The sequence below is a fragment of the Mirounga leonina genome, unplaced genomic scaffold (genome assembly GCF_011800145.1).
Source record: "Mirounga leonina isolate KUSES-001 unplaced genomic scaffold, KU_Mleo_1.0 Mir_170, whole genome shotgun sequence".
In the NCBI taxonomy this organism is placed as follows: Eukaryota; Metazoa; Chordata; class Mammalia; order Carnivora; family Phocidae; genus Mirounga; species Mirounga leonina.
Window position 1 is genome coordinate 31,543,822 of NW_023270433.1, and position 27,248 is coordinate 31,571,069.

The window sequence follows — 27,248 nt, forward strand, 5'->3', positions numbered from 1 at the left end:
TTCTTGGGTGTGACCAGCCACGTGGTCCTCTGCGGCCTGTCGCCATCTGTCCTTGAAGGAAGTGCCAACCTTGTGCACCGTTCCAGTAACAAGTCACATTGCAGTCAGGGATATTGTGACATAGAAGTTAAATTAGCCTCCTCTCTTGACTTCTGGACTCTAACCTCTGAAAACCTTATTGTGTTGCCAGCTGATCAGGTTAAAGAAAATTACATTTGGAAAGTGAAAAACAGTCTTTTATAAGTTACCTTCCCAGCTCTTCAAATCAAGAGTACATCTTGTAGCAGTTTCAAAGGAAGTTCTAGAAGGTATTTTGGACCTTGAGTTATTGGTCTCGGAAACAGATGCTTTTATCCAGCTTTGTACATGCAAAAAGGTATTTGGACCCATTCCATTGGCTCACAGATTCGGTGGCCACCATTTTGGAATCTGAGCAGACTGGCCTGGGGCATGGAAGAGCTCATATTATTGGAATTTACATGAACAGGTACAGTGGAAACTGGGAACTCCAATTACAAGAGTCAGCAAAGACTCCCTGCTCCCAAAATGATGGGGTAGAGCTATACTTCATTGCTCAGTGTGAGACCTGAGGATCTTGGAATTCCAACCAGCCAAGCTGCAGGGTTGGAGAGGCCAGTTCCACAACGGAAATACTGCAAAAGACCAAGGTGCAGGAGTGCTACAAAATCATGCTTCAGAATTCATTAGAAATTTCCGCTCGTTATGGTAACTGGATTTGCAAAGGACTTTATTAGACTTCAGTGTACAGGAACATCAAAGAACCTAATAAATACATCAGTTTTTTTTTCCTGTTGTGGTATCTGAGATCGCACAACTTACTGCCTCATGCGTGTCTATCAGCTGAGCTCATGGTGTTTGTTAATACGGATAACTTCAACTTGTTACAATTATAATTGACCATGGTCAATTTGGTTTGATGGAGGCCTGTAATCCTGATTTTGTACCAACATCTGATGGTTAAAGAAGATATGCAATAGGAAATCGGGCCAATATTGGAATGTTCAAGTGAAATAAGCTGTTACCAGCTCCAAACCCATTACTGGATCTTTGTTAAGCAATGCTCACCACGTAGGTTTTTGGGGGGCACCCTGTTCTATGGTGTGTAAGATTTAGAGAATTGCTCAAAGCCCAAGTAGGGTTCAGTGGAGAAAGGGAAGCTGATGATGATTTATTTGCATTTCCCCTCATCTCACGGGCAAGACAGAATCTACTATACGAGGCCCAGCAATGACATTTCGGCAGCTCAGTGAGATCACTCGAAGCCCGTTCCTGGGAGCTCAATGCCCCTCAGAAATTCTGGGCACTGAAAAAAACTTCAAAACACAAACTCTTTCCTGCCTGGCTGTCCCGGCACCTTTTGACACTGAAGAATACAGTGAATGATTCAAATTATAAAAGGAGGACAAGAGTGATGATCGCAGATGCTTCATGCGTGCTGAAGATCTGGGTGGCACAGTGTGCCGGACACAAAGCAGGAAGGGATTTTCCAGAGATACATCTCTAGTACGTTCCAGAAGCATTCTTTCCAGAAGCATTCTGTAGCTGAGAAAGCAGGCTACTCTTCGCCTGTTCCTTCATGGGCTAAAGATCTCAGGGCAGCTGCTCATCTTAATTAGGGGAAAATAAATTGAGGAGTATGCCTATCATCCAACTCAAAATAATCTATCTCATAAATTCTTAATGACCATCCACATTTCGATGACAGTCCCAATTTGAAAATAATGAATGTATAGGATAATATTTTTTTTTTTTGCCAGCCAAATAATTCTTTGGGAGAAAATTCTTTATTCTTTGGGGGAAAACTCCCCTTTAGACAACTGCCCAGACTGGTCTCCACACCCTGCAAGTGAGAAGAGAGGCTGCTTTCTGAGCAGCATGAGGAACAATCCCCCTACATGTGTCCACGCATTGCCTGGCAGGGAATGAGTCCCTTGTCACGGGAGGTGTGCAAGCTGAGGAACAGATACCATGGAGGGGAGGCAAGGATCAAATGTGTCACTGGATCCTATGTTGTGTGACATCCCGGAGACTGCTCATTTTCTCTAGCACCTTTCTGTTATTTGACATCCATACTATGCTCCTTGGTTTACTTTTGTCTTTTAAGAAATTTTTTTTTAGGGTGCCTGGGTGGCTCAGTTGGTTAAGCGACTGCCTTCAGCTCAGGTCATGATCCTGGAGTCCCGGGATCGAGTCCCACATCGGGCTCCCTGCTCAGCGGGGAGTCTGCTTCTCCCTCTGCCTCTGACCCTCCCCCCTCTCATGCTCTCTATCTCATTCTCTCTCAAATAAATAAATAAAATCTTAAAAAAAAAAAAAAGAAATTTTTTTTTAGGTCAATGTTATCTGCAAGGTTTCCTTCAAGCTTTCTAGATGCAAATTTCCAAGTCCTTCTAGAGTCTGCTTTCACTTGACCAGAAAGCATCTTATGCACAAGGTACAACAAATTCGGACTCTTGGCAAATTTGGGGGAGAAAACTGTAATTTATCTCCAACAGTGATCCTGGGCGAGCCTGCTGTCCTGAGCATTGCAAACTGTGTCTGCCCCGTGTCAGTGTGCGGATGTGGGCATGGGTATTTTTAAATACCAGACAAGCATGGGAGGGGTGTGTGGGGGCGGGTAGGGGAGAGTTGGTAAGAAGGACAGGGAAGAACAGTGTAGGTCTGTGATGTTTCCTGAAAAATCTAATTTCTTATGAAATAGTTGGTACATGTAAAATGAGTCCTATAAAGCTTGACAACTAGTTTCTTTCTTCTTTTTCTGAGAAATGAGCTTTCCACGAAAATCGACTTACTCTTTCAATTAAAATAAACACACTTGAGAGCTGATGGAAACTGGAAATTCAGTTCAGCGAAGATGGTGGTATCTGGGAAGTTAGTATTTTCCACGACTTCCTGCAGTGGAGTCCACAGGTCTTGCTCCCTATCCCAGCTGGGAGGGATCCTCCCTCCTCCAAACCCCAGTGAAACTCACTACTGCATCATTGCAAGGAGGTTGACCTTTTTTTTTTTTTTTTTTTGGTGTTCCATGATTCGTTATTTGTGTATGTACCTTATCTTGATTGCTCTCCTTTGCAGAACATGGTTTATCTCATCAAAGAGGCTGGAAACCGCTGTAGGGGCAGGAACCCCGCCTCCACAGCACCATGTGGGGTTTGCAGACAGAGGACAACAAACACTTACAGAGAATGAAGAGAGTGAGGGAACGGCCGATTCGCTGATCAAACGTGCTAACGGAGGCCTGAGCCAGATTCTAAGGACACATAGCAGTACTAAAGCTGTTTGTCACAGATAAGCTAACATGGGCTCAGCAGAATCAATGCTGTGCTAATGGGAAGTACAGGAAGGAGGGCTGCTTTCTGCTCATAGGGAGTATGAAAGGGCTTCTCAGAGGATATAACTGAACTGGCCCTTGGAAGATGAGGAAAGGGAAAGTCACCCAAGATGGCAGAAAGCATGTGCAAAGGTCAGGGGGTCATCCAGGAAGAGCACGCCCAGAGCCCTGCAGTAGGGCTGCTGGCTGACCCAGAAGCTGTGTGAGGGAGCTGCAGGAGATGGAGCTGGCAAGGCAGGTCTGGACTCCATCAGCATTTGGTCCCACAGGCAGTGGCTAGCCCTGATACCTTCTCAGCAGAGACCAGCGGGAGCCTGCTGCAGGAGGAGGGACAGGTGGGGCAGGTGGGTGGAAGCTGGATTGTGGGTGGGGAGAACAGGACACTGGCAAGAAGCCTGAGGCTGCCGTGCAGGTGAGGAGAGATGAACCTCAGATCAGGGCAGAGAGAGGCAAGGGATGTGGATGGCAGATGGGCCAGTCCTGGCAAGAGGTGGAGCACGGCAGAAAAGGGAGATGAAGGAGGGCTTAGAGAAGATTCTGCCGTTGAGTCCTCGTGAATGGGTAGATGGCAGCACCATTCATTGAAGCTGGAGATGCTGAGCTCAGATTTGGGCATCAAGAGCCCTGGGATGGAGACATCCAGCAGAGAGAGGATTTGGAGGGGATTAGAAAGGGCCATTCACCTAAGAGGCAAGGATGAGCCTAGAGGTCAGAGAGAGGCGGTGTGGGCCTGGTGGCCCCCATGTGTTGGACCCCTCCCACCCTGTCCATACCTTCTCTCCCTTCATCCCAGGAAGGCCGGAGGCTCCATCAGCTCCAGGCTGTCCCTCAGGGCCCTGGGAACATCAATGACAATCAGCCCACAACATCTCTGATAAGAATCAAGTATGAAGCCTTCCGAGAGAAGGAAGCCATGGCTGGGAGGACCAAGCAGGTGAGGTCAGTGGGTCCAGGAGCCTTGTATCAGTCTAGGCTGGAATGCCAGTCCCTGGCCCCAGCATGGCCACTGCTGACCATGCACCTGTGGATGAGCGTCCTTCACTCTGTGGGTGGCGTCTTCCTCTCTTGGGGGGAGCTGGGGGCAGGGTCGGACCAGATGGTCTCTGGGGGCCTTGTGTTCCAGGCCCAGCACTTCGATGTCCTAGGACTCCAAGATTCCACATGAGTCTGCATCTCCTATACTGACTAAGATAAAGCAGCAAAGCAGTGTGTAGGATGGTATATTTCTTGGTTTCTGCTTCTTATGAGTCTTAGCAATGGCTCAGCTGAGGACTTTTTGTTTACAAACATTAGCTAGCTGCTCACTCTCTGTTATGAACCTTCATGTTGGGGTCTGGGGTCTCTACGCCCCTCCCTGGCTAGAGGAAGCCTCATGGCCACGGAGAGGGGGAGACGACCCCAGTGGCTCACCGGGGGCCCAGGTTCACCAGCAGCTCCATCCTGTCCAGGCGATCCAGGGGGTCCCATGAAAACATCAGTTCCTGGTTTTCCTGGAATCCCAGGTGAGCCAGGTGGGCCCGGGGGGCCTGGGGGACCCTAAAAAACAGATACTCTGTTAAGAAACAGCGGGGGAGGGGATAAACATATACTCAGCATATATGTTCCGTCCATTCTCTCTGTTCCTCACACTAGCACTGCAAGTAGAGACTGGTGTTCGCACTTAGCCAATGGGGGAAACTGAGGCTCAATGAGATAATGTGACTTGGTCTGAGCTCACATACTCACAGCTAATTATTAGAAGAGCTAGGATTTGAACCCAGGTCTTTCTGAGCCCCTTATAGCAGGTTTTCTCCCTAGGTGTATGTATATGATAAAAATCCAATCAGAATTTTCAGAGGTGTCCTGACTAATTTAGTTTTCTGATTACCTGACAGAGCAGTCAAAAACTGCCTGTTGCTAACCCTTATTAAAACTCTTTAGCCTCCGGCTGGGTTGGCTGATCCCACCAGTCTGCAAGACCCATGTGGCTCCTACTCTACTTATCCAGTGAGTCCAGAACCGTTCCAGCCCTATCCTGAGGAGTGGGCCGAGGGGCACCTGAGTGGAGCCTTCTGGGTGGGGATTCAGCACAGGGGTTCAGAGTGAGGTTGGGGGCCTCGGGACAAAGCCACCAGCTGCAGCTGGAGCAGGGAGGTGCTCCCCAGGAACCAGGAACCAGTGGGGGCCCTGCCTTGGGCAGGAGGCTGAGGGAGCAAGAGCAAAGAGGAAGAAGGGGTGGTTGAAGAGGTAGGAGGGGTTGCCTCAGGGTAGGGAGGATTTCCAGAAGGGTCTAGAAGCCAAAGTGTGAAATACTACCTCGAGAAGAGGCCCGTGGTTCTCTATAATGGGTAAAGGGGATGGGGGCAAAGCCAAGTAAGAAGTGAAGGTCATGGGCATACTTCCTGGATGCCAGGGAAAGGGGGCAAGTGGTGAAGTAGAGATCCTGAAGAGAAACTAAGGCTCATATTCACTTAAAACAGAACAAAACTGATCAAAGTGGAAAATGCCAAACATAGACACGTGGAGGGGAAAATACAATCCTCCCGATTACTGGGAAGGCAGTCCCAGACACCAGGTTGTTCCACCCTCACACTTACTCTTAACAGCTCCCCACCGTGCACCAGGTCACCAGAGCCAGAGCCGACGTCCGAGCCCCAGCCCAGGCCGGAGCCCTCGGCCTCAGCTCCCACCTGGAGAGAGAGGAAATTCCCACCGCTTGGTTTCACCTGCCACTCCCTAAGGACAGCCTTGTCACCTTTCTGTGCTCTTTCACATCTTCTCAGCCTCCCTTCCTGCCTTCCAAACCCCTACTCATCTTTCAAGGCCTAGTTCCACTGTCACCACCTCCAGGAAGCCCTCCCAGCCCATTTCCAGGTGGAGGTAGAATTCATTTCTCCCTACTCTGTTTTCTCACCAACTTCTCCTGAGGTCTCGATTTGGTGGTAGGACCACCTGACTTGAAGCTCAGCTGTGTGTATGTCTGTCAGCCCCTCTAGACTAGGACCCCTCCGGGGTTGGCCCATCCCGAGATACCTCTGGATGCCCAGTATCTTAGCACACGATCTGGTACCAAGAAGGTACTCGGTGTATACTTGTTGAATGCCATCAAATTCCTCCAAAGAACAAAAGGGTATTTCTAAAAAGCCCTTTCTGGGACTTAATTCCTGAGCACAAGAACCAGGGGAGGCTGAAGTCAATCATGGAACGTGCATGGAGCACTCCAGTCTGGAGGTTAGGGCCGGGTTGAGATGGGTGGCAGTGGTTTGTGCATGCAGGTGGGAGAAGGGAGGCAGGGACAGGGGGCCTGCTGCCACTGAGGGACCGGCTAGACCCGGGGCTTGGAGGCTGACTGGCTGGGCCATGGGAGGCGGAGGACCACTGGAGGAGGTTTCCCGATTTCTGTCTTGATATCCAGGAAGATGGGGTGCCACTCCCAGAGGTGGAGCATCCTGAGGGAGGAGCAGGTCTGGGGCATGGTGATGAGTCATTTGGGATGTGGCTGAGAGATGTGTGGGCCATTCAGGGTGCAGGATATAAACGGGATGTAAACAGACTGCTCCCGAGCTCACTGAGGGTTCTGATAGAGGTGAAGGTCCCGGCGTGTCACTGGAAGGCACCCTGAACCTCAGCCTGTGCCTATTTCTCGGCATCCCCAGCCCCCTGCACGCTGTGTGCGTGCCGAGCCTGGATAGGGGGTCTCACCGTGGGTCCGGTAGGCCTGGTAGGTTCAGGGTGGCCAGGAAGCCCCTCACCAGCTTCAGCCTAAAGAGAACAAGAAGGTCAGTGGAGTGCTGGTCACACCCCCCCTCCACACACACACACACACACACACACACTGTCCCCTCTCCTCCCTGTAGAAACTACTCATGTTTAAGATGGGACTTATGCAGGGGTGAAGAAGGCTTTGATCTTCATGAGCCAGCCCAAGGGGCACCTGACCCACTCTGGGTTCAGGAGCCCTTCGTTTCTGCACCACATGCAGAGCGTGGATGGGAATGATGGAAGGAAGGAGGCAGTAGGGACCCTCCCCATCCCCTCACTTAGGGTCCCCCCGCTCGACACCCCGGTCCAGGTCCTGTGAGAGCATGGTAGCCAGGCCCAATGTGTCTCCCTCTGAAGTGGGTCCTGGCCACCCTGCTCCTCCCACCAGCCTTACAGCCTGTCCAGAGCCTTTACTGCTCGTAGGCCTGCCCCCCTGGGACCGGGGGCTCCTGGAGGGCAGGCCTGGTGCCTGAATCACCTCCAGGCTCCAGCGCCTGGCCCCTGGCCGGTGCTCAGGAAATGCTTCAGAGTGACAGGAACACCCACTTGGAAAAGAGAAGGAGAAAAGAAAAATGAAGCAGAAAATGAGAAAGGGCAGCATCCCAGGGGACATTTAGCTGTCACAGAGTCCAGAGAAATGGCTGCTCTGATAAAAAAGGTGACAGAATGGCCTGAGCCACCAAAAGGAATGGAAACATGAACAGTGAACTCGCACAAAACCTGTGTGGTGTGATGCCCTCCTCAGACTCCCTTACTGCTTCCCGGAACCCTGTTGGCATCTGAAGCCCACTGAAGAGGCCAGCTCAAAGTGAGGACACCCCCCTCCCCAGACCCCAAGCCCTCCTTCCCCTCCATCCCCACCAGCAGCCTCATGGGGCACCAGGGCCAGAGCACCCCCCATCCTGGGGGAGGTGGCGCGGGGCGGGGGGTGAGGACCAGGACCAGCATGCAGACGAAAAGGTCCCCAGAGCAGGCTCTGTGGGTGGGACCTCCGCAGGCTGTGGGGCTCCTGGGGGCCCTGGTCCTGGCTGCTGTGGGCACAGCCCCTCGGTGACAGTTTAACGTCACCGCTGCTTCCAGAGGCGTCTGTTATCATTCTGTGGTGACAGACACCAGACAAAACATTCCCACCAACGTCACCTCATTTTATTCTGACAGCATCCTCGAGGGGGTAGTCATCATCACCCCCATTTTACAGATGGAGAAACTGGAGCACAGAAGTGGTAAGACCTCTCTGGGAATCCTACAACTACCAAGAAGCAAACCCAGGTCTCTGAAGCTCCTGTGTGCCCAAGCTTTCCCAGAAAGAAAATCAGGGGCAGAGGCTGGAGCTTAGCCACAGAAAACACCAGAATTGGAAGGACCCTGTGATTACAAATGGGGAAACTGAGGCCTGCAGAGGTCAAGGTCTCCAGTCGATGAAGAGAGGTGGCCAGAACTGAGCCCCACACCATTTTTGTGGTTCTCCCAGACTCCCAATTCAGTCTCTTTGGGGCTCAGTCCTCTTACTGCCTCTGCTATTTCCTTGATCAGAACTGAATAGGTTAACCCCAAATAGCAGGCTCCAGGCACCTGACCAGAACCAATGCATTCTCCAGAATGGTCACAGCACCAGCCTTTTCTGCTTGGGGCCCAACCTGCCCTTTCTTTCCCACATGGCCTCTCTGAGCTGAAGACAAGAAGATGTCATTGAAACCTGGTCTGTGTCCCAAAGACATGACAGAGCAGCTCAGCTCTGATGTGTGAGCCCTTTAGCAAGCTGAGGGTGGCCTGGGGGCTTGCAGCGAGCCCCTGCACAGAGGTGTGGCCACCTAGCCTCTGCCATGCCCCTCACACCCAGCAGATACTAGGCTCTTGATAAGTATTCCCCAAGTGACTAGTGGGAAGACCTTAGACATGGAGTGACCTCATTTGGACCACCTGGACCCTGCTGACCAACTTCCGGCTCATGTCTGGACGGGGAGGTTGGGGACAGTGCAAAACACAAAGGGACAAAGTCCACACACTAAGGCTTTCACCCCTACTCATCTCCTGGGAGTTGTGTGACTATGAGCAAACCCCTAACCCTCTCTGGGCCTCATCTGCAACATAATTCTATATACGTAATTGGTTGGGTGTATGCCATGCGTTAGAAGAACTTTTCCATGCACTGATTCAGTTAATCCTCACCACAACCCAAGAGGTAGGTACTAGGACCCCATGTCACGTATGAGTAAACAGAGAGAGAGATGAGAAGAGCTGTGGCACAGCCAGACTTTGATGTCTCTTTCCCCCACTGGCGTGGGTGACTGAGAGTCACAGGGATCCTAAGGACATTCTGGAGTGGGTGCTCTCTTGGCTGTCCCTACTGTGCTTTTAAACCATTTGCTCATGAACTGAGGCTTCCATTTCCCTTCACTGACAGTTCCTGACATGGGCACTTAAGGGTGATCTGTCTTCATCAGTCACGTGCCAGGATGAACTATTATCTGTTTGGCTCTCCCTGTCCCTGTTCTCCCCCCTGCCTGGACTCTTCTTAGAGCTTTTACAAATTTCCACTGTAAGAGTCATTAACGCCCATGGTGAAAACACCAAAATGTATTAGGAACCTACCAGGCCTCCCCAGGCCTACCACTTTGAAGTCACAACTGCTAACATTCAGGGATTTCCTTCCAGAGTTTGTGCATGAGCGTAGTTTTAGATAGTTAAGACCACACGATGTACTCAAGTTTATAACCAGCTTTTATCATCTAACCTTAGGTTGTATTTCCCCCACCATTAAATACTCCTAACAAGTATAATTTTAAGAGCTGCATAACGTTCCATTATTTGAATATACTTTACTCGATCAACCCCCCTACGGTTGTCTAGTTAAACCGTGTCCAATTTGTTTTCTATTATGGGTAATATGGAGATTAGCAAACTGGTATACAACCAAGCCTTTTTACATAGCAGACCATCTCCTTTAGGATTAATTCCCAGAACAGAAGCTTCTGGGTCAACACTATGTAGCTTCATGGTTGTTAATATGTGTTAGCAAAGAGCTTCTCAGAAGTAGTAAGCCCATCAGCACGGCCACCAACACGGCTGGTTTAACTAGACAACCACAGGGGGTTAGTCCTGGACTGCTGTGATGCCTGTAGCCTGAGCTTCAAGGCTTTGAAAGTGCAGGTGACCAGCTGTGACTCTGGTCACCAGACTGTCCCTTAAAAATATTCACCCCTGAAGAGCAGCTCCATTCAGATTCACACCCACCCATGCTAAGAACCAGCTCTGGGGTTCCCAGTTCTAAAACACAAAGTTATAGCCCTTAAGTGGGGACAACACTGGGCATGCGTACAGAGCTTTCCAAACATTCCCGGACCTGCATCCTCGGACTTGACCTCCCAGCCATCCTCCTATAAAGAGGAGGAAATGAGGCCCAAAGATAAGAAGGGGTTTGCATGAGGTCACACAGGTACGGCCCGGAATTATAGAAACTCATGGGGGAAGGAACGTGTCAGTCACCCCCACTCAGCCCCGAGTCCCTGATGAGTCTTACAAGCTTCCCTGAATCCGGGATGGAGCCCTCGTGACATCTAGATGGGGTCTTGGCATCTTTGGCCAGCTCTGCCTGTTACAAAATTCTCATTTGAATTTGGGGACAATTTGGGACATGAAGCCAAGTGCCCCACCTTTTTACCTCTTGCTATTTCCTCTGCACCCTGCAGCTTCCTTGTGTGTTCCCAGGTTGCATGCCCCTCAAATGCCCAAATCTGGAACTTTATGAACCAAAATGAAACCCGCCTCTAAGCAAGCCAGGGGCAGGTCCCTCCCAGGACTCTGGCCTTTCTTTTTCTCCTCGGTAAGACAGGCCACGCCAAATCTTTGTGCCTCTATGCCACTTACCAGAGTAACCCCTCTTTCAGAAGCCACTGTGGGTATGGGCAGTGGGGGCCCCTTAGGGGGACTGCTGTCCAGCTCTTCGGCCACAGTGCCGGGCAGGGGCTCCTCTCTTGCGGCTGCTGCTAGGTCCTCCTCATCACCAGAGCCCTGAAAAGCAAAACCAACGAGAGGAATCACCTCACCTGGCCTGTGATGCAATGCGCAGCAGGCTGCCCGAGAGTCTGGGTGACTGTCATTCTTACGGTGCTAGTCCAATTTCACAACACTTGCTTACCTTCAACCGTCGTTACATGCGACAGGGTCATAGGAGCCCAGACTCATAATCCCCCTCCCACACGTGCATCTCCTCCTTCCCCCTGTCCCTAGCAACCCCTTCTGACTTGGCAGCACTCCGAGAAAATTCTTGGACAAAGCTAGGAAGTAGCAGGGTTGGGCACCTGATTCCCTGACCTGCTTCCAGGCACCCTGCTTCCCTCCAGTGGCGCCGACTGTGATCTGTGCTCTGCCAAAGCCGAGTGTTGGACTCGCTGCTGGGGAGGCCAGCGACTGTTCCTGTCTCACGACGCTGACCCCTCTCCCTGCTGTGAGCCAGACTGAAAATGCTAGGAGACACTTACAGAAGCGACCACTTGCTCAGGGGCCACTGTGCGTGTTGGGGGAACCAGGCCACCTGTGGGGACCCCGCGAGTCTCCTCTTCCTCAGAAGTGCTGAGGGGCATTTCTGCTGCAGCTGCTGGTGTTGTGAACATTCCTTCACCGACTGCACCCTGAAACAAAAATGGCATGAGAATCGGCCACTTCTTCCACCCCCTGGTTCAGCAGGTGTGTGAGTGCAGGGGAGGAAGCCACCGGGCCACCAGATAGATAACTCACATGGCCATAGCTTTGCTCATGCAAGACCCGCCTTGGCCCACAGAGCCCCGGAACCCTAGGCTGGAGCGCACCTCTCAGGTCAGGGCACCCATCCCCCGGACGCCCTTACGGCACACCGCTGCTGAGGGCTTTGGCCGGATAAGTGTCCGATGAGCCACCCAGGTGCTCCTGGGATGGTACTTCCTTGACAAAGTGGTATTTGAGCTGAACTCTGAAGGATCAGCCAGGATTAAAGGCAGGGCAGAGGGAAGAAAAGGTTCTAGGCAGAGAGGAGAGGGTCCGGGCACATTCAAGAAACTGAAGGAAGGTCAGTGAGGTGGGAGAACTGAGAGCCAGGGAGACAGTGACCCAAGATGTGGTCACCGAGGCTGGCCAGGCCAGACCCTGAAAGGCCTTGTGGCCAGGTTGGGGAGCAGAGTCTGCAGTGAGGGCAATAGGAAGCTCCAAGCAGAGGGCTGCCCCCACAGGAGGAGCCGCGGGAGAGGATGGAGGAGGTGAGGCAGGGGCCTCAGCCATTGTCTGGACTGGGGACGTGCTGTCTCAGTCCACAGGCTGGCACTGGGGAATGGTAGAAGGAGGCAGGTGCATAGTGGATTTAGGTAGAAAAATCAACAAGACCTGATGCTTGACAGGACGTGGGGAGTAAGGAATACGGAAGAGAATCCTGGATTGGCCGACTAGGGGGCAGTGGTCCCAATCTTTTGAGGTGGGAACACAAGAGTGGACACGAGGAGTCCAGGTTTGAGTCTGAGTCTGAAAACTTGCAGGACTGCCACTGTGATGACATTTTAGGGACAGACCTGCCAGGTGTCCTGAAATACTTGCATCCCGCCTTCACGAGCTGGGAACGCTATCTCCATGCTGCCTAAGGAGAGGGTTGAGGAGGCTTGGCCCAGCCCTTGACCCTGAACTTCCTCTGCCCTCTGACAGCTCAAGCTTGTGTGCAGAAATCGGCCACGGCTGTGCCCACCATCACCTCTTCCGCTCACAGCCAGGCTCCTCCACCCTGGTGGAGGGAGTGGGCCCCTGGGACCACCCCACCTCACTGGCTCTCCACCTGCCCCCAGCCTGGCTCCCCACTGGCCTGCTGGGGCTGTCAGCGTGTGCAGTCCCGGAGCCAACAGGGCTCCAGCACACATGTACCCAGGCCTCGGCCAGCTCCCCTTCAGAGAAGTGCCCCATTCAGGCTCCTCTAGATGTGCTGAGCAGAATGAAGACTGGTCCTCCGAGAAGGTCAGGACCTGCTCCAGCTATGACCTTGACCCTGCGGCACTTGGCACTCCTCACCCATGTCACCCCTTCCCCGGCGTCCTGGATGGCCGTGGAGAGGGTGGCTCCCCCCGTGGGTACACTGCCAGCCTTCACTTCCCCGGCGGAGCTCCCGGGCACCTCGGCCTCCCCAGCTGCAGCGGCTGCCGAGCCTTCTTCAGCATCTGCACCCTGAACAGAAAGACATCGCGAGGGAACTGTCGGCGGTCCGCTGTGGTCAGTGTGGCTGGAGGTAGCCGACGGCCCGGGCCCCTCGGGCGCCTGCACCCCCCAGACCTCACCTTGTGCCGATGCCGCAAACGTGGCACCCATGCACAAACCCACACCTCGCACACCACTCGGGGCGTGAGCCCCTGGCCAATGTGCCACCTGCGTGGCTCACCCCGTTCCTCCCCGCCACCCTCGGTGCTGCCCACCACAGTCCCTGCCATCTCCCTTCTGCTACTCCCAGAAGTGGGACTTTCACCGACGCCCAGTCGTGGTGCTGGGGCAAAACCCAGGGTCTCGCAATGCACAGCCTTCTTTCTCATTAGAGCAGTTGGCTGCCCTCACTGACCACTTGCTCGTCTCACTCTCCTTCCACCCCTCCCGCATCCCCAAACCTGCGCTCCCCACGGTCACCAACAGTCACCGTGGCAGATCCGCTGGGTGCCTTCCAGGCCTTTACTCACTGAGACTCTTGGCAGGATACGACATCGCTGACCAAACCCAGAGCAAGCCAATACCACCCATTGCCCGGACCACGACCCAGCCTCCGATCCCAGCCCCCGGCCTCCAGGCTTGCTTCTCCCACCCTTCCTCCACTTTCTCAGTCCTACTCTGACTAGGTCACTAGCCCTTCAGTGACTCCCCACTTCTGAACACACTCCAGCTCCAACTCATGGCTCCCAGGGCCTCAGGGGCCTCTCTAGCCACATTCCCCGCACCCCCTTGTTCACACATGGACCCTCTTTCCATGTTCCTGTTGATGCCGCCAGGCCTCTGCTCCTGCTGGCCCGCCTCCTAGAGCACCTGTTTCACTCCCAGCTGCCAGGCTCCTTCTAGGCATCCCCATGGTCCCGCCTTCAGCATTCTTTCCCCAGGAAGGCTTCCAGGAGCCCCAAGTCTGGGTTCTGGGCCCTTTTCGGTGCTTCTCCTATTGCCTCTTATAGCTCTGTCCCCAGGAACTGGCCTATCGGATTTACCTGTGCCCAGCATAACACATCACTCCGCAAACATCTGCTGAATGAGGCAACAGACCCCTCAGCCTCCAAATCAGTGTCTACTCAGACTTGATCCCACAAGGCCATCACTCCGCATTCTGCCGACTGATAAGGAAGACCTGAGATGCCCACCCTCCCCCAGAAACAGCATATGCTCTGAGCTACTTACCAGAGTGACCCCTTCCCCCATGACCTCAGTGGACAAGGAGAGGGCTGGCCCCCTGGTGGGCACACCACTGGTCTCTGCTTCCCCGGCGGTGCTGGTGGGCACCTCAGCCTCCCCGACTGCTGCTGTGGCTGCCAAACCTTCTTCGGCATGCACACCCTGAAATAAAAGCATCATGAGGGACCATGTCACTGGGCCCATGGCTCTGATCAGTGTGCCTGTCGCTGGACAGAAAAGACTGCTCACACCCCTCTCTCTATCAGCTTGCATTTCTGTAGCTTCCTTCTCTCAATGCACTTTCTTATCTATGACGTCACCCCAGCCCCACGACATTCCCAGAATCACAAAATCCCAGGGACAGGAGAGGTCGCAAGGCAACTGTATCTCCTGTTTGATTCCAAGCATCTGTTTGCACATGCCCAGTGACCGGGAGATCCCCGTCTCCTGAGTCAGCCTGCTCCAGCTCCAGACACGTCTATCTAGACACATCTGTCTCCCTGTGACCTTCCCTATGTGCCCATCCAGAAGCCATAAAAACAAGTCGAATGCCTTTGCCCCTGATGGAGATTCAGAGATATGCAGGCAACAACTCTGTCCTCCCCAGCCTTCTCCATACTGAACCCCATGATTCTTCTCTCCCTGGGACTCAGTTTCCTTGGGAAAAGCATAACCTTCTCTGGAGGTTACACAGCAGATGCATGAAATGGAAACAGCAGTTTGGCTGCTAGGGTCATCAAACTATGTTTTATCTCAGTTTCCAAAGGTTTTTTGTTTTTTTTTTTCTTTTAAATTTGAGGGGCGTGGGGGTCATTCTGTTTTGTTTTGTTTTGCAAAAAGTAGCTCTTTACCACTAAGCTTATCAAGGTTAGATTTCCTTGCTGTGGGATTTTTAAGGGGTCTATAATAAGGAGGATATAAAGTGGAGAATTTCCCAAATGTATTTGACCACAGAACCTTTTTTCCTACAACATGAATCCTTGCAGAATTATTGTCTTCCCCCCAAAAAAGAGAGAAGAGATGATGTCACAGGTTTTAAAATGAGACTCTTTCTGCCTCAAATTCAGCTGAAGTCCCAAAGGGCTTACACTAAAATACAATTAAGAACAATTAATTCATTGTACAATTAAGTACACTTCACATGCTAGAAGCAGGAACCAGACCACTTGTGTGGGATGTACTAAGAGACAAGAAAGGAAATCAGTTCTATCAGGGTTAGCCTGCCACCTGCCTCTGGGCTATAGAGGAAAAGGTAAAGAATTCCTTTGGAGACAATCATCAGTGTGCTGGGACTTTCTCCTCCCTTCTCCCCACTACAAACCATTTGTGAGCTGGATATGTGTTCCTTGGAATTTGGGAGACAAAGGGACTAAATTTTGATATAATGCTGGACTGGACTTTGGAAGTAGCTGTGAAAATAGGTTATTATCAGGTCATGACTGGGAGAGCATGAGAAGTGCCTGAGTTTCATCCCAGGAGAGCAGAAAGAATGAGCTGAACCTGTGGGTTTTTAGCCGCGGTTGTTGTGAGAAGAAGACCTTTGCTTTAATTTCACACCTTATTGTGTCTAGCATTTAAAAAATTGGCTTTGCAGGTGTAAAAGCCAATTACATAACCATGGTGGACACGCACGTGCGCAGTCAATCTGGTTCTGTCTTAAAGGGGCTCTAAAGGAAAAGGCTGTGTGTCTTCACAAATGAGCAGGAGGGAGGTGGGTACTGTGGCGAGGACCCGGCACGCATCCCCGGGGAAGGTGTGAGGACCAGCTTGAGCTACATCTCCTCCCCGTCCTGGTGCTTCCCTGGAGAGCCTCCTGGGCCCTGGTCTCCTCTCTTCTGTACCATGATGTTCAGCGGAAACCCTCTTGATTCTTTACCATGCCTAACACAAGCCACCATCAAGTCTGAAATGAGCAAACAAACTGACTACTGATTTAGCAAATGAAATTTACCATTCACTCACCTCTTCAGTGACATGAATGAAGGCCCCATCCCCGGAGCCAACATCTGTAACGGGGGCACCGTCCATAGCATGAACTCCCTCCAGTGTGTCATTCAGGACCTCACCAGACCCTACGGAAGCAGGCATTCTGTAATTGATAACTGCATTTTGTAATCTTGGAAAAGGATGAAGTATCTTTTTACCTATTAACTTGAAAAGATGTCCATAATACAGGATTAAGAGGGGAAAAAACCAAGTTGCAGAAAAAACGACGTTGAAGGGCAGTATCACGCTGTGCTTCGATCACAGGCTCCGGCACCACCTGCGGGGTGGGAGCCCGGCTTTGCCGCTTACTAGGAACGTGACCTGTGGCGAGTCATTCAATCAGGGCCTCAGGTTCCTCATCCATAAATTGGGAACAACAATTCCTATTTTACAAGGTTGTTTGGAAGGTTACGTGCTACAAGGATTAAATAAGTTAATACAAAAAAAGCATTGAGGACAGTCCCTAAATAGAGTTAGCAATTTAGTTAGCCATTCATAAATGTTCACTGTCAGTGTGGTTCTAAGTGTGTAAAGGGAAAAAAACTATTTGAGCATACAAGTTTTATGATCATTATATATATAATCATCACTATATAACTAACACAATTATTAAATAACATTTGTAATATATAGATACATATGTGTGTGCAGATAAACCACACAAAGTTGGCTAACCCACAATGCTTAATACTGGTTTCCCCAGAGGATAGGAAAGGAAATTACTATTTTGGAGGGTTCATACAACTCTGCATTGATTGAACTGTTACCACAAGCACATATCTCTTTCGCAATTTAAAAAACAAGTGGGGAGCGCCTGGGTGGCTCAGTCGGTTAAGTGTCTGCCTTCGGCTCAGGTCATGATCCCAGGGTCCTGGGATCGAGTCCCACATGGGGCTCCCTGCTCAGTGGGAAGCGTGCTTCTCCCTCTCCCCCCTGCTTGTGCTCTGTCAAATAAATAAATAAATAAATAAAATCTTTAAAATAAAAAAAAAATAAACAAGTAGAGTCCTAAAGCCAAGAAAAAGAAATTATACTAATATGAATGTATGCCTGTCCCATGCAGTACCTCACTTAATCTTCCCGCTAGCCCATCTGCCCTACCCACAAGGACCGTCCCACCACCTGACAGCTGGGGGAGCAGAGCCAGGACAGGAATCCCGAGTTTTCAGGCCGCCCACTATCACCCCGTAGCGTGTGTGTTCTACTCTGATGTGCACATTAGCACTTTTTTAGGATTAACCCCGTTTTGCTGAGGAGGAACAGGGTCCCACAGAAAGTAAGTGACTGGGAGGGGCCCTGAAGCCAGGTCAGCCTGTCCCCATGTCAGGCCATATCCACCCATGCGGTACTAACTCATGTCCCACGGTGAGAACTGTGTGGGCAGGGGAAGATGCTGAAGGATCCCCTGCCGGCATCACCACTCTCTCATCCTCCCGAATCTGGCCACCAGGGGGTGCTGTGCAAACAGCAGGCCAGACTCCAAACCTCTGAGTCCCCACTCCTTGGAGGATGTTAAGTTCGGGGGTGGAGGGAGGGGTGCCCTGGGCCAAGATGGTGTCAGGAAAGCTTGGAATAAAACTACTAAGTAGCTTTTCCTAGACGGGGACAGGGCTCAGGGTTCAGGCCCCTTTCTCCTCACCATCTGGGCTGTCCACCCAATAAGAAGAACAGGAACACTTCAGCAAGCTCTGTTGTTTCTGTTTGGCCTTTTCTCTGCCAGTAAAGGAGTCTGGCTGATCGCAGGGAAACAGACGAGCGGTGCTTGGATCTCCGTCCCAGTCTGCATTTGGCTCCCACCTCCTTTACACTCACCCCCCAGTCTAGGAGAGGCTCTTGCCTGGCCCTGCAGCCTCTGCCCGCTCCTTGCCCCTCCTCAGAGATCCTAATTCCACCCAGGAGAACAGCATTCACAATTCATAAACCACTTCCACATCCCTGGGAAGGGTTCAATCCTCTAAACTACCTGAGAGGCAGGGATTGTGAACACTCCCAGGGGGCAGGTAAAGACTCTGAAGCTTGGGGCTCCTGGGTGGCTCAGTCGGTTAAGGGGCTGCCTGAATTCAGCTTAGATCATGATCCCGGAATCCGGGGATCAAGCCCCACATCGGGCTCCCTGCTCAGCAGGGAGCCTGCTTCTCCCTCTCCCCTACCCCTGCTCATGCACTCTCTCTCAAATAAATAAAATCTAAAAAAAAAAAAAAAGAATCTGAAGCTTGGAAATATTAAGCAATGTGCCCCAGGCCCAAGAGCAAATAGGTGGCTGAGAAGAGCTTCTGTCCAAACTGTCTGCTCTGTCCCCAGTCTTCCCCAGCAACACCCTGACTCCGTGCTTGTATTATGACTGTATGAAATCATGACACAAATTTTTTCCTATTCAGTACTCTATACCTGCTCTCACCCACAGACTTCCCAATTTAGTTGTTAAAATAACATGCATTTACTGATGGCAGAAGTGAAAAGAAGAATGATACATATGATTACAGAAGGCTTGTTAAACACAGAAGTAAAGAAAGAAAAGCCACCCACAATCCTACCACCCAGATAACTACTTAGAACATTTTGTTGTCTATTACTCTCTCTCTCTCTCTCTCTCACACGCACACACACAGCTCTAAGTGGCTGTATATAAATAGGTATAAATAATATATTCAAAGTTAGGGTTACAGCAGACATAGAGTTTTGAAATCTGCTTTCTTCGTGGAGTACAGCACGAGTCCGTCACTGGGTCATCACATCTTCTGCATCACCAGCATCAGGGCCGTACATATACATGAAAGACAACTTGCCCACCCAGTCTTTCCTACAGGCCGAGGGGGTTTTTGTCCTTGTTTTCTGCCCTGCATGTTGGCGTTCTTGCACGAGCAGTAACCTCAGTCTGAAGCTGCTGCCCTTCTGATAAAGGGCAAGAAGTACAGACCCGTCTCAGCCTTGGACACATTTCATGCTGCTGCCTGGGGGTCACAGCAGATCTTGGGTTTTGACCAGGTTGTCCTCTGCACACGTCGGGGGATCAGGGACGAGATCAGGGGCGAGAGCCCTGGATGGGGAGCCAGGGGGCCAGCACTCCCCCTGAGCCTGCTGCTGACCCGTGGGTGCCTGCCTGTCCCTCTCTCTGGCCACCAGTTTCCCGTGCGTGCCCCACAGGAGTTCTGATGACCTGATCTTATCCTCTGAGAGTCAGGAGTTTGCAGCTGAAGCTGGAAAGGGATTCTGGAGTTGGGTCTGGGTACGGGGTCCATCCCGCCACTCACTAGCTGTGTGACTATGGGCATGTCACTTACCTTTTCAAGCATCATTTTTTCCACCCATAAAATACTGGCCAATAATACCAACCAGGAGATGGACTGTCAGGATTGGAGATGAAGTAGGTGAACACTTGGCAAACAGTAGGTATTTAATTAACAGCAACAATTACTGCAAGCTTTGTGTTGGAACTCAAGCCCTTCCAGAGTCCAGGGTTAAAAGTGCAAGTATCAGGGGTGCCTGGGGGGGCTCAGTCGGCTAAGCGTCTGCCTTTGGCTCAGGTCATGATACAGGGTCCTGGGATTGAGCCCCACATCAGGCAGGAAGTCTGCTTCTCCCTCTGCTTCTGCCTCTCTCCCGCTCTTGTGCGCGCATGTTCTCTCTCTCTCTCTCAAATGAACAAATAAAATCTTAAAAAAAAAAAAAAAGTTCAAGTATCCAAGTTCAAACGCAGCTCTGCCATTTACAAGCCGAAATGCCCCAGCTAGGTAACCTAACTTCTCTGTGACATGATTTCCCCATCTTGTCTATAAAATGAGGATGGTTATAATTCCTTCCTCGGAGGACCGAGAGGAAGGTGAAATGAGAGGCTCTATGTGGCATACACCACACAGGCTGGGCACACAGGATCACTTCATGAAAGGCCACTGTGGATGAGGGCGCTTCGGGGACTTGCCTTGCTCAGGGCTTCTGTGCATGACGACACTCAGGTTGGTGGTTTCCGGAGTCCCCTCAGGTACAGGCTCGCCAGAAAGCTCCGCATCCTCAGAAGGAGGCGATAGAGTTGGAGGTGTGTTTATGGGTTCAACTTTTGCTTCTTTAGACTGAAGGGAGGAAAAACGAGAGCTGAAAGGATTCAGTTGGGAGGAAAGCAGAAAAAATGGCAGTGCTTTTCACTGGAGGAAATAATACATCCACAACACGCTGAACAAACCCAGAAAAATGCCTGGACCTGCCTATTATATACGTAGGCTATCACTGAACCTCCCAGGATCTGAAAAAGGTGCATGCTAGGGGTAATTAAATTCTGTTCTGTTTACAGTAAGACTCTGCTCATCTTGGCTGAAGCTCAAGCACAAGGACCCTGCATCTCGGACCAGCACAGAGGAGATGCCCAATAAAGATCTCTTAGGTGAGGGAATGAATGAGTAAACAAATGAATGAACCAGGCTGTCCTCAGTAAAAACCATATAAATCCAATCCCAGTGTGAACTGCACACCTATGAAATATAAGATGGGTGTGATTTCCTTCCAAGGAAACTTCAGGATCTGGGCAGCTTTTCCAAAAGCAGTCAATGTCTCAACTAACTTTACCAAGTAGAGAAAAATGAACAGACAAAAACCCCCAACAGTTGGAACCACAGAGCAGCTTCAAGATCTAGGCAGAAATCCTGATAGAGGGGCCACAAAGGTCATGACATCATCCCTAGAGCCAGGATCAGGTAGCAGCTCCTGGGGATGTTCAAACAGTCTCATCCCTTTCTGAGCTCAAGGAATTGCACATGGTGAATGGAAGGATCCTGCTGACCAGTGTTGGACCTGTGGTATGAATAAGAAACAACTCAGCCACTGAGATTTTAGGGCTGATTTTTGTTATAGTAGCATGACTCGCCTAGCCTAATAACAGAAGATTATTTCCTTAATGTCAGAATCTAGTATACAAACAATAAGTCTCTGGTCCATCAGAACAAAGGGGATTCTTATGGGCACCATAACTTGGGATTCAGTGGTTCAGTTCTTAGAATCAAGTTTAGGTCAAATCTCTGCACTCCACTTACTGGCTACTTTTTATTGGGCAAGTCATGTAACCTTCCTCCTTTGTAAAATGGGACAACAGTGACTACTCACAGGGTAGAAAGCACATGGAGGTGCTCAACACAGAGCCAGGCCCATAGTATGAACCTATGTATTATTATTACTATTCACATCACTGGAATTTTAAATTTTTGAGAAAGAACAACCCCTCAATAGTGCTTTTCTCTGGGTGTTGGTATTAAAGGTGACTGCTTTATCTTTTTTGCTCACCTGTAACTGCAGTTTTTCCAATAATGAGTATGGAATATTTATGTATGAAAAATAAAATATAGGTTATTGTACTGTAAAATCTCCAGGGTGGAAGCAGGAATGGAAGCCTCCAAGAAGTTGGGCCTTCAAGAATGAGGAGAGTTACAGAAGACAGGGATGGAGGGAGGTGCTGGGCAAGAAGGGACACAGCATTGTCAGGGCCTGGCTACCTGAGCCTGGCAAGGGTTCGAGGGTTTAGGGAGGGAAGAGGGGGACAGAGCTGGGGGTGGGGCAGAGAGCGGGGAGGCCGGTTCTTTGGTGAGAAGTCCCCTTGGACCTGGGACCTTCATGGGTAGCATGCTCAAGAGAAGTGTGTGCTTTGGGGAATTCACCCTGGCACCAATGAGAGCACGGATTTGAGGGTTGGGAGTTGAGGTTTAGGTCAGGAGACCAGGAGGCTGCACGACAGAGGCCCAGCGAGGCTAGAAGCAGGGCGGGCAGTGGGAGCAGAGAGCGGCTGCCACCACCAGAAGTTGTGAGGAACTCCACTCGGGCTTCCCCGCTCCTCCCCGACTGCGCGGTGCCCCGGCAGGGTGGTAAGAGCCTCTCCCCAGGCAGTTCCTCTCCTCTCCCTTCAAGGAGCAGGGGGCACTCTGCCGTGGTTCTTGGAGGATGTCCCTGCTGGTAAGCTGACCCTTGGTGGTTCGGGCCAGGTGTCCTGCCTCTAACAGGTGGCCGTTGGTTTTCAGGGGTTAGTGTGGCTGTGGAACCTGTGTGGCTGAAGACGAAATGGGACTGTCGAGTCTCAAGACTTTGTATTAGAAGTGTAGAGGTTTGCTGAGCCTCTCTCTCATTCACAGAGTTATTCATTCCACATCTATTTCCTGAGGCCCTATGGTGTGCCAGGTCCTTCGCTGGCCCCCAGGAATACAAAAATGAAAAAATACAACAGAGTGTCTACCCTTACATTGTTGGACTATGGGGAGACCCAGACTCAGACACGGTGTGGTTGAATGTGGCGCGTGGGACAGCAGAGGTGAGAGCCGAGTGCAGGAGGAAAGCTCCAACAAGGGATCCTGAAGGAGAAGTTAGGAATTGGCCAGGTAGGGTGGGGGGTGCGGGCAGGGCCCTCCAGGCAAACAGACCACCGGGGCCAAGGCCTGGACTAAGAGGTTACAAATGTTTGCGGAGTCTGGGAAAACTGTGAGCATTTAGGTGTGGATGGAAGAGAGCTCCTGGCTGTGGATCAGAATCACCTGCAGAGCTTTCATATGTACACTTTCTTGGACCTCACTCCAGACCCCCTGAAGCTGAATGTCCAGGTATGCAGCCCAGAGGCAACTGTCCCCCCGCCACTGCCCCACCACCCCCTGCCAAGACATACACACAATTTTGATGCACAGCCAGGGCTGAGAACCATAGGGACATTAATTTTAACTAAGCATGATAGAACTTTCCAGAAATGGAAAGGCATGTCAATAGAAGCTGACTTAGGGGGAAGCATGGGGTAGCAGGGACTCCTGCCCTAAATGGGGAAAGAGGTGAGGAGGGCTGGCTTTTTAAGTCCCTGTCTGCTCAGGCAGCCCATAATTCAGTTTGCTGGTCATGGCTTGTGTCTTGCAGCGTGGCAGGTTGGAAGGGGTGAGGACAGGGAACTGAGATTCATTCCAAGAGAGAAGCCAGACAGAGATGGAAGGGGAACGTCTGCATGAAGAGGAAAATTCCCCCGTCCTGGAGGGGTGGCCACGGGGGGGAGCCATGGAGCCCCTCCAGGAGATGGTGACATGCCTGACAGAGCCCTAGACCAGAGCTGGAGACCTGGCTCTGCCACCTCCAGGCTGGGCAGCCCTGGGGACAAAGCTCTTCGCTCCTCTGTGCTTCAGTGCCTCCTCTGAGGAATGAATGGAAAAGCACCTCCCGGCAAACAGCAAAGGAAAGTGAACGCTCTGCAGGAGCCATGCCGGGAGCCTGAGAACGGGACTCTGATACCAGGAACAGACCAGTTAGCATCAGGACCCACAGCCCAGAGAGAATTCTGTTAAGGACTAAGGGCAACCACAGCGGTTTGGCATACCCCGCAGCCCCAGTCTCCAGCCAACCAGGAAGCAGGTGGTGGGAAGGGGGCCCCAAGAGGAACAGGGCACTCTAGCACAATGAACTTACCAGTCAAGAGCGACACCCACCACCACGCACCGAGGGCTGCCGTGTGCCAAGCGCTGCCCGTGTCTCATGGGGGCCACGTAACTCGCACCAGCCTGTGATGTAGGCACGCCACATCTCAACCCAGGAGGAGGAAGTTACTGACTCTCGGTCCACAACGAGTAAGGGGCCGAGCTGAACCACACCTGGTGGGACTCGGATACGCACCAGTTCTCTTAACACCACTGAGGACAATGGGGCTGGGAAGTCTAGGAAGGAAAGTGTTCGGGGAGGCCCCAGGGACCACTGAGTCCCTCAAATGTCTTTTCTCTTCTCCAGATCCTGGAGGGATGTATTCCTTACTTCCTCCCGGCTGCAGCGTCCTCGTGCACCTGCCCTGCACCTGCGGCACTGCGGCCTGAGGTCCTGACGTCACCACTGCCTGGCCCTGGCAAAGCCACCCTGTTCCCTGAGCATCTGCTTCCACCTCCCGTGCGAGGCTGTTGCAAGGGTTAAATCAAGTCACGTATACATAAGCACCAGGCCCACAGTGGGTATCGAGAAATGTTGGTCCTCTTCCATCCCCTGCCTTTCTCGACCCCTGTCCAGAGCTGCCCAGCTTCAATGCCTCCTCCACCAGAAAGTCCTCCCTGACCAGTCCCTGCCGCCATGATCATCTCACGCTCTCAAACCTCATTCCCCTTTCCTGTCCCTCTTGCGAGGCCACCATGTGTTACTGGCATCTCTGCCTGAGCTGGACTCAAGCCTAGCTGTGAACTGGTACACTGGGGGACCGCATCAGGCTAGAAGGCCCAAGGGACCACTGCTCTGTGCCCTGCTGCAGGTGCCCTGGACATGCCAACGGGGGGGGGGGGGGGGGCCAGAGCTGTGGCACACAGGGTTACAACACTCCCCAGAGCAGCCACCATCCCCATCACCGCCCAGACCACCTTGGACCCTTGCCTCTTCCATCTCAGCTGCCCTAGAATTGGCTGTGATCCTAGGGATGAACCTCTGCAACACCGCCCAGGCCAGAAGCACAGGGCTGTAGCCTTACCCCTGGATGAGGCATCAGGGGGCCCATGCTCAAGCCTCAGCTCTGTCCAGGCACCCAAGGGCCAATCTTGTCCCCCCCGTCTGGGCCTCAGTTTGCCCATCTGTACAAAGGGCAGTTTTCCATATACGTCTGTACAGAAAGACGGTAACTTTAAGCACCACCCCCTGCACTAACAGACTACAGTTCTATTCTGCCCCACCCAAACCTCTGTCACCAGAGGTCTATAATCTATAGCCTCTGCCTTATTCCCTTGCTTTCTTTTATCAGAGATGAGTCTATAGAATGTACTAGACCAGTCAAGGAGATTGCTGGGCTTCTGTGTTCACTGACTCAGACACTGCTGGCTGTTTTCATTAAAAATGGGCTCCAGCCGTCCCCACAGTCTGACTCAGTGCTTTCAAAACCACTTCCTTGTCTGGGCCACAGAGTATATTCCCAGGAGGGAGGAGGCCCCCATCACTGTGAGGATGGCCGCCTTTCTCATGGGGCCAGAAGGGAGCTCCTGGGAAGACTCTGCATCTCCCAGGAGAGGGCCCTGCCTTCTTTCTCAGAGCCCAGAGCCCGGAGCAAATGTGACACCAGCCAGCATTCAAGGTCACTTCCCTCGTGCCAGACACCAGGCCCTGACCCTGCACTGCTTCATCTGACCCTCCCAACATGTCCTTGAGACAGGACTCTGATTAGCAGGAAGAGGAGCTGAGGCTCAGAGAAGCTGAGTACGCTACCTAAGCTCACAGAGCCGGGAGGCAGGACAGCACAATGTTTGCCTTTGGACAGTCCTCTTGCGGCCACGGCACAAGGTGGCCCAGAGATAACGGGCATTCCAGGGCACCGGGGCTGTGGCCAAATGCCTTTGGCCAGGACTTTCCTGACCTCCCCAGGTGAGCCCACAAATGAAGCCACAGATCTAAGAACAGAGATGTCAGGCCCAGGCACGCTGCATTGACTCTGGGCCCCTAAAAGCTGGCCAAGAGGTCTGGCGCTTCTGCCGGAGAAGAAGGACTCACCGGCGCTTGAGTGTAGCTGACAGCTTCCAGGATCTCAGCGACGCCCTCTGCCTCCAGAAGCCCGCTGGCTTCTCCTGAAGCCTGTGTGGAGACAAATCATGCCGGGAGAGGAGAAGTCACAGACGGTCACTCCTTTGGAGAAACTGCATGTGTGTGTGTGTGTGTGTGCGTGTGTAAGAGAGAAAGAGATGGACAGAGCCAGAGAGAGGACCTGAGAGAGAGCACAGTGGCTATTCTTTTCACTGTTCATTCCATATTTTATTGCTCACGCAGATGAGAAACTACAGTCAATATACAGTCTCTCTAACATACCCACTTTCATTATGTCCAGGTCCCTTCAATCTCTGCCAGAGGTACTCCCATTTGCATGGCTATCAACCGAATGAACGTTGGAGAACCATGACATTTGGAGAATGTCTTCCTATTGCTACCTTATCTTCATAATGAGTCGTCTGATGTCAGCCAGAGAGCCTGGGGGCCATCATTTTCTAAATAATACCTTACTCTTGGACTCTTGGGCAGCTTCTACCTTTCCAGTCCTGACAACACTGCAGAAAGAAGGGTATGAATATACAGAAGGTTTCCCTCCTCCCAGCTTCATAGGAACGTCAGGCCAGGATCATGGCCTCAGGGAGGGCAAACATTCTTACAGAGCCAAATTCCACCTCTGAAGGGCTCTCCCACTAAACAGGAAGCATTTTTTTCTAAATGAATGAAATCAACTTATGCTTTGCTTTGGGGTTGATACCCGCCCCCCCCAAAGAGAAACAGAAGCTCTAGGAATATGGCACGTTGTGCTCCCCTCTGACTTTTTGCATCAAGCTAAGGCATCTGCCTGAAATGCCTTTTCTCCCTCATCCAGCTGATACTTGCTTGTCACTGGTCAGGTATCAGCTCCTCCCTTGCCTACTCTGGTTCCTCTTCTTTCACCTTCATGTCCCCCACCCAACCCAGAGAGCTTGGGTTTGAGGACCTCCCGGGTTCCAGTCACCCCTAGCTCTGTCACTGCCTCTGGGCGTGTAAGTGTGTGTGAGCAGCTTGAGGACAGAGACAGTTGCCCATGTGTCTCATTATTTCCAGCATCCCCCAGGACTGTCACCTAGCAGGGACTCAGTAGATCCGTAGATCCTGGGGGCAGGGAGGGAGGCAGAAGGGGAGGGGGGGCATGGAAGGACCCATCTTTCTTCCCTGCCTGCCACTCCATCCCCAACTTAGGAACAGATTCATTTGCCAAGCATAAATGCTAAATTTAGGTTGGTTTTTATAGGAATTTTCACTCATGCCTTAGAGTTTTAACTTTGATTTCAGAATCCTGACACCCTTTCTTGGCAGGAAGTCTGGAAACCAG

General features: G+C 51.6%; 1 protein-coding gene across 1 annotated transcript in view; it reads right to left on the reverse strand.

The window, feature by feature from the left end:
• COL15A1 (collagen type XV alpha 1 chain) overlaps window positions 1–27,248 on the reverse strand; it is a 103,381-nt gene that overhangs the window by 37,413 nt on the left and 38,720 nt on the right. Inside the window, exons 5-15 of the mRNA XM_035016219.1 lie at window positions 25,901–25,981; window positions 20,370–20,517; window positions 16,427–16,536; window positions 14,471–14,626; window positions 13,118–13,270; window positions 11,575–11,724; window positions 10,961–11,104; window positions 7,034–7,093; window positions 5,929–6,021; window positions 4,763–4,888; window positions 4,126–4,188 (exon numbers count right to left, since the gene is read on the reverse strand). Of these exons, the coding sequence (XP_034872110.1) occupies window positions 4,126–4,188; window positions 4,763–4,888; window positions 5,929–6,021; window positions 7,034–7,093; window positions 10,961–11,104; window positions 11,575–11,724; window positions 13,118–13,270; window positions 14,471–14,626; window positions 16,427–16,536; window positions 20,370–20,517; window positions 25,901–25,981 (1,284 nt within the window). The remainder of the gene's footprint in view (window positions 1–4,125; window positions 4,189–4,762; window positions 4,889–5,928; window positions 6,022–7,033; window positions 7,094–10,960; window positions 11,105–11,574; window positions 11,725–13,117; window positions 13,271–14,470; window positions 14,627–16,426; window positions 16,537–20,369; window positions 20,518–25,900; window positions 25,982–27,248) is intronic.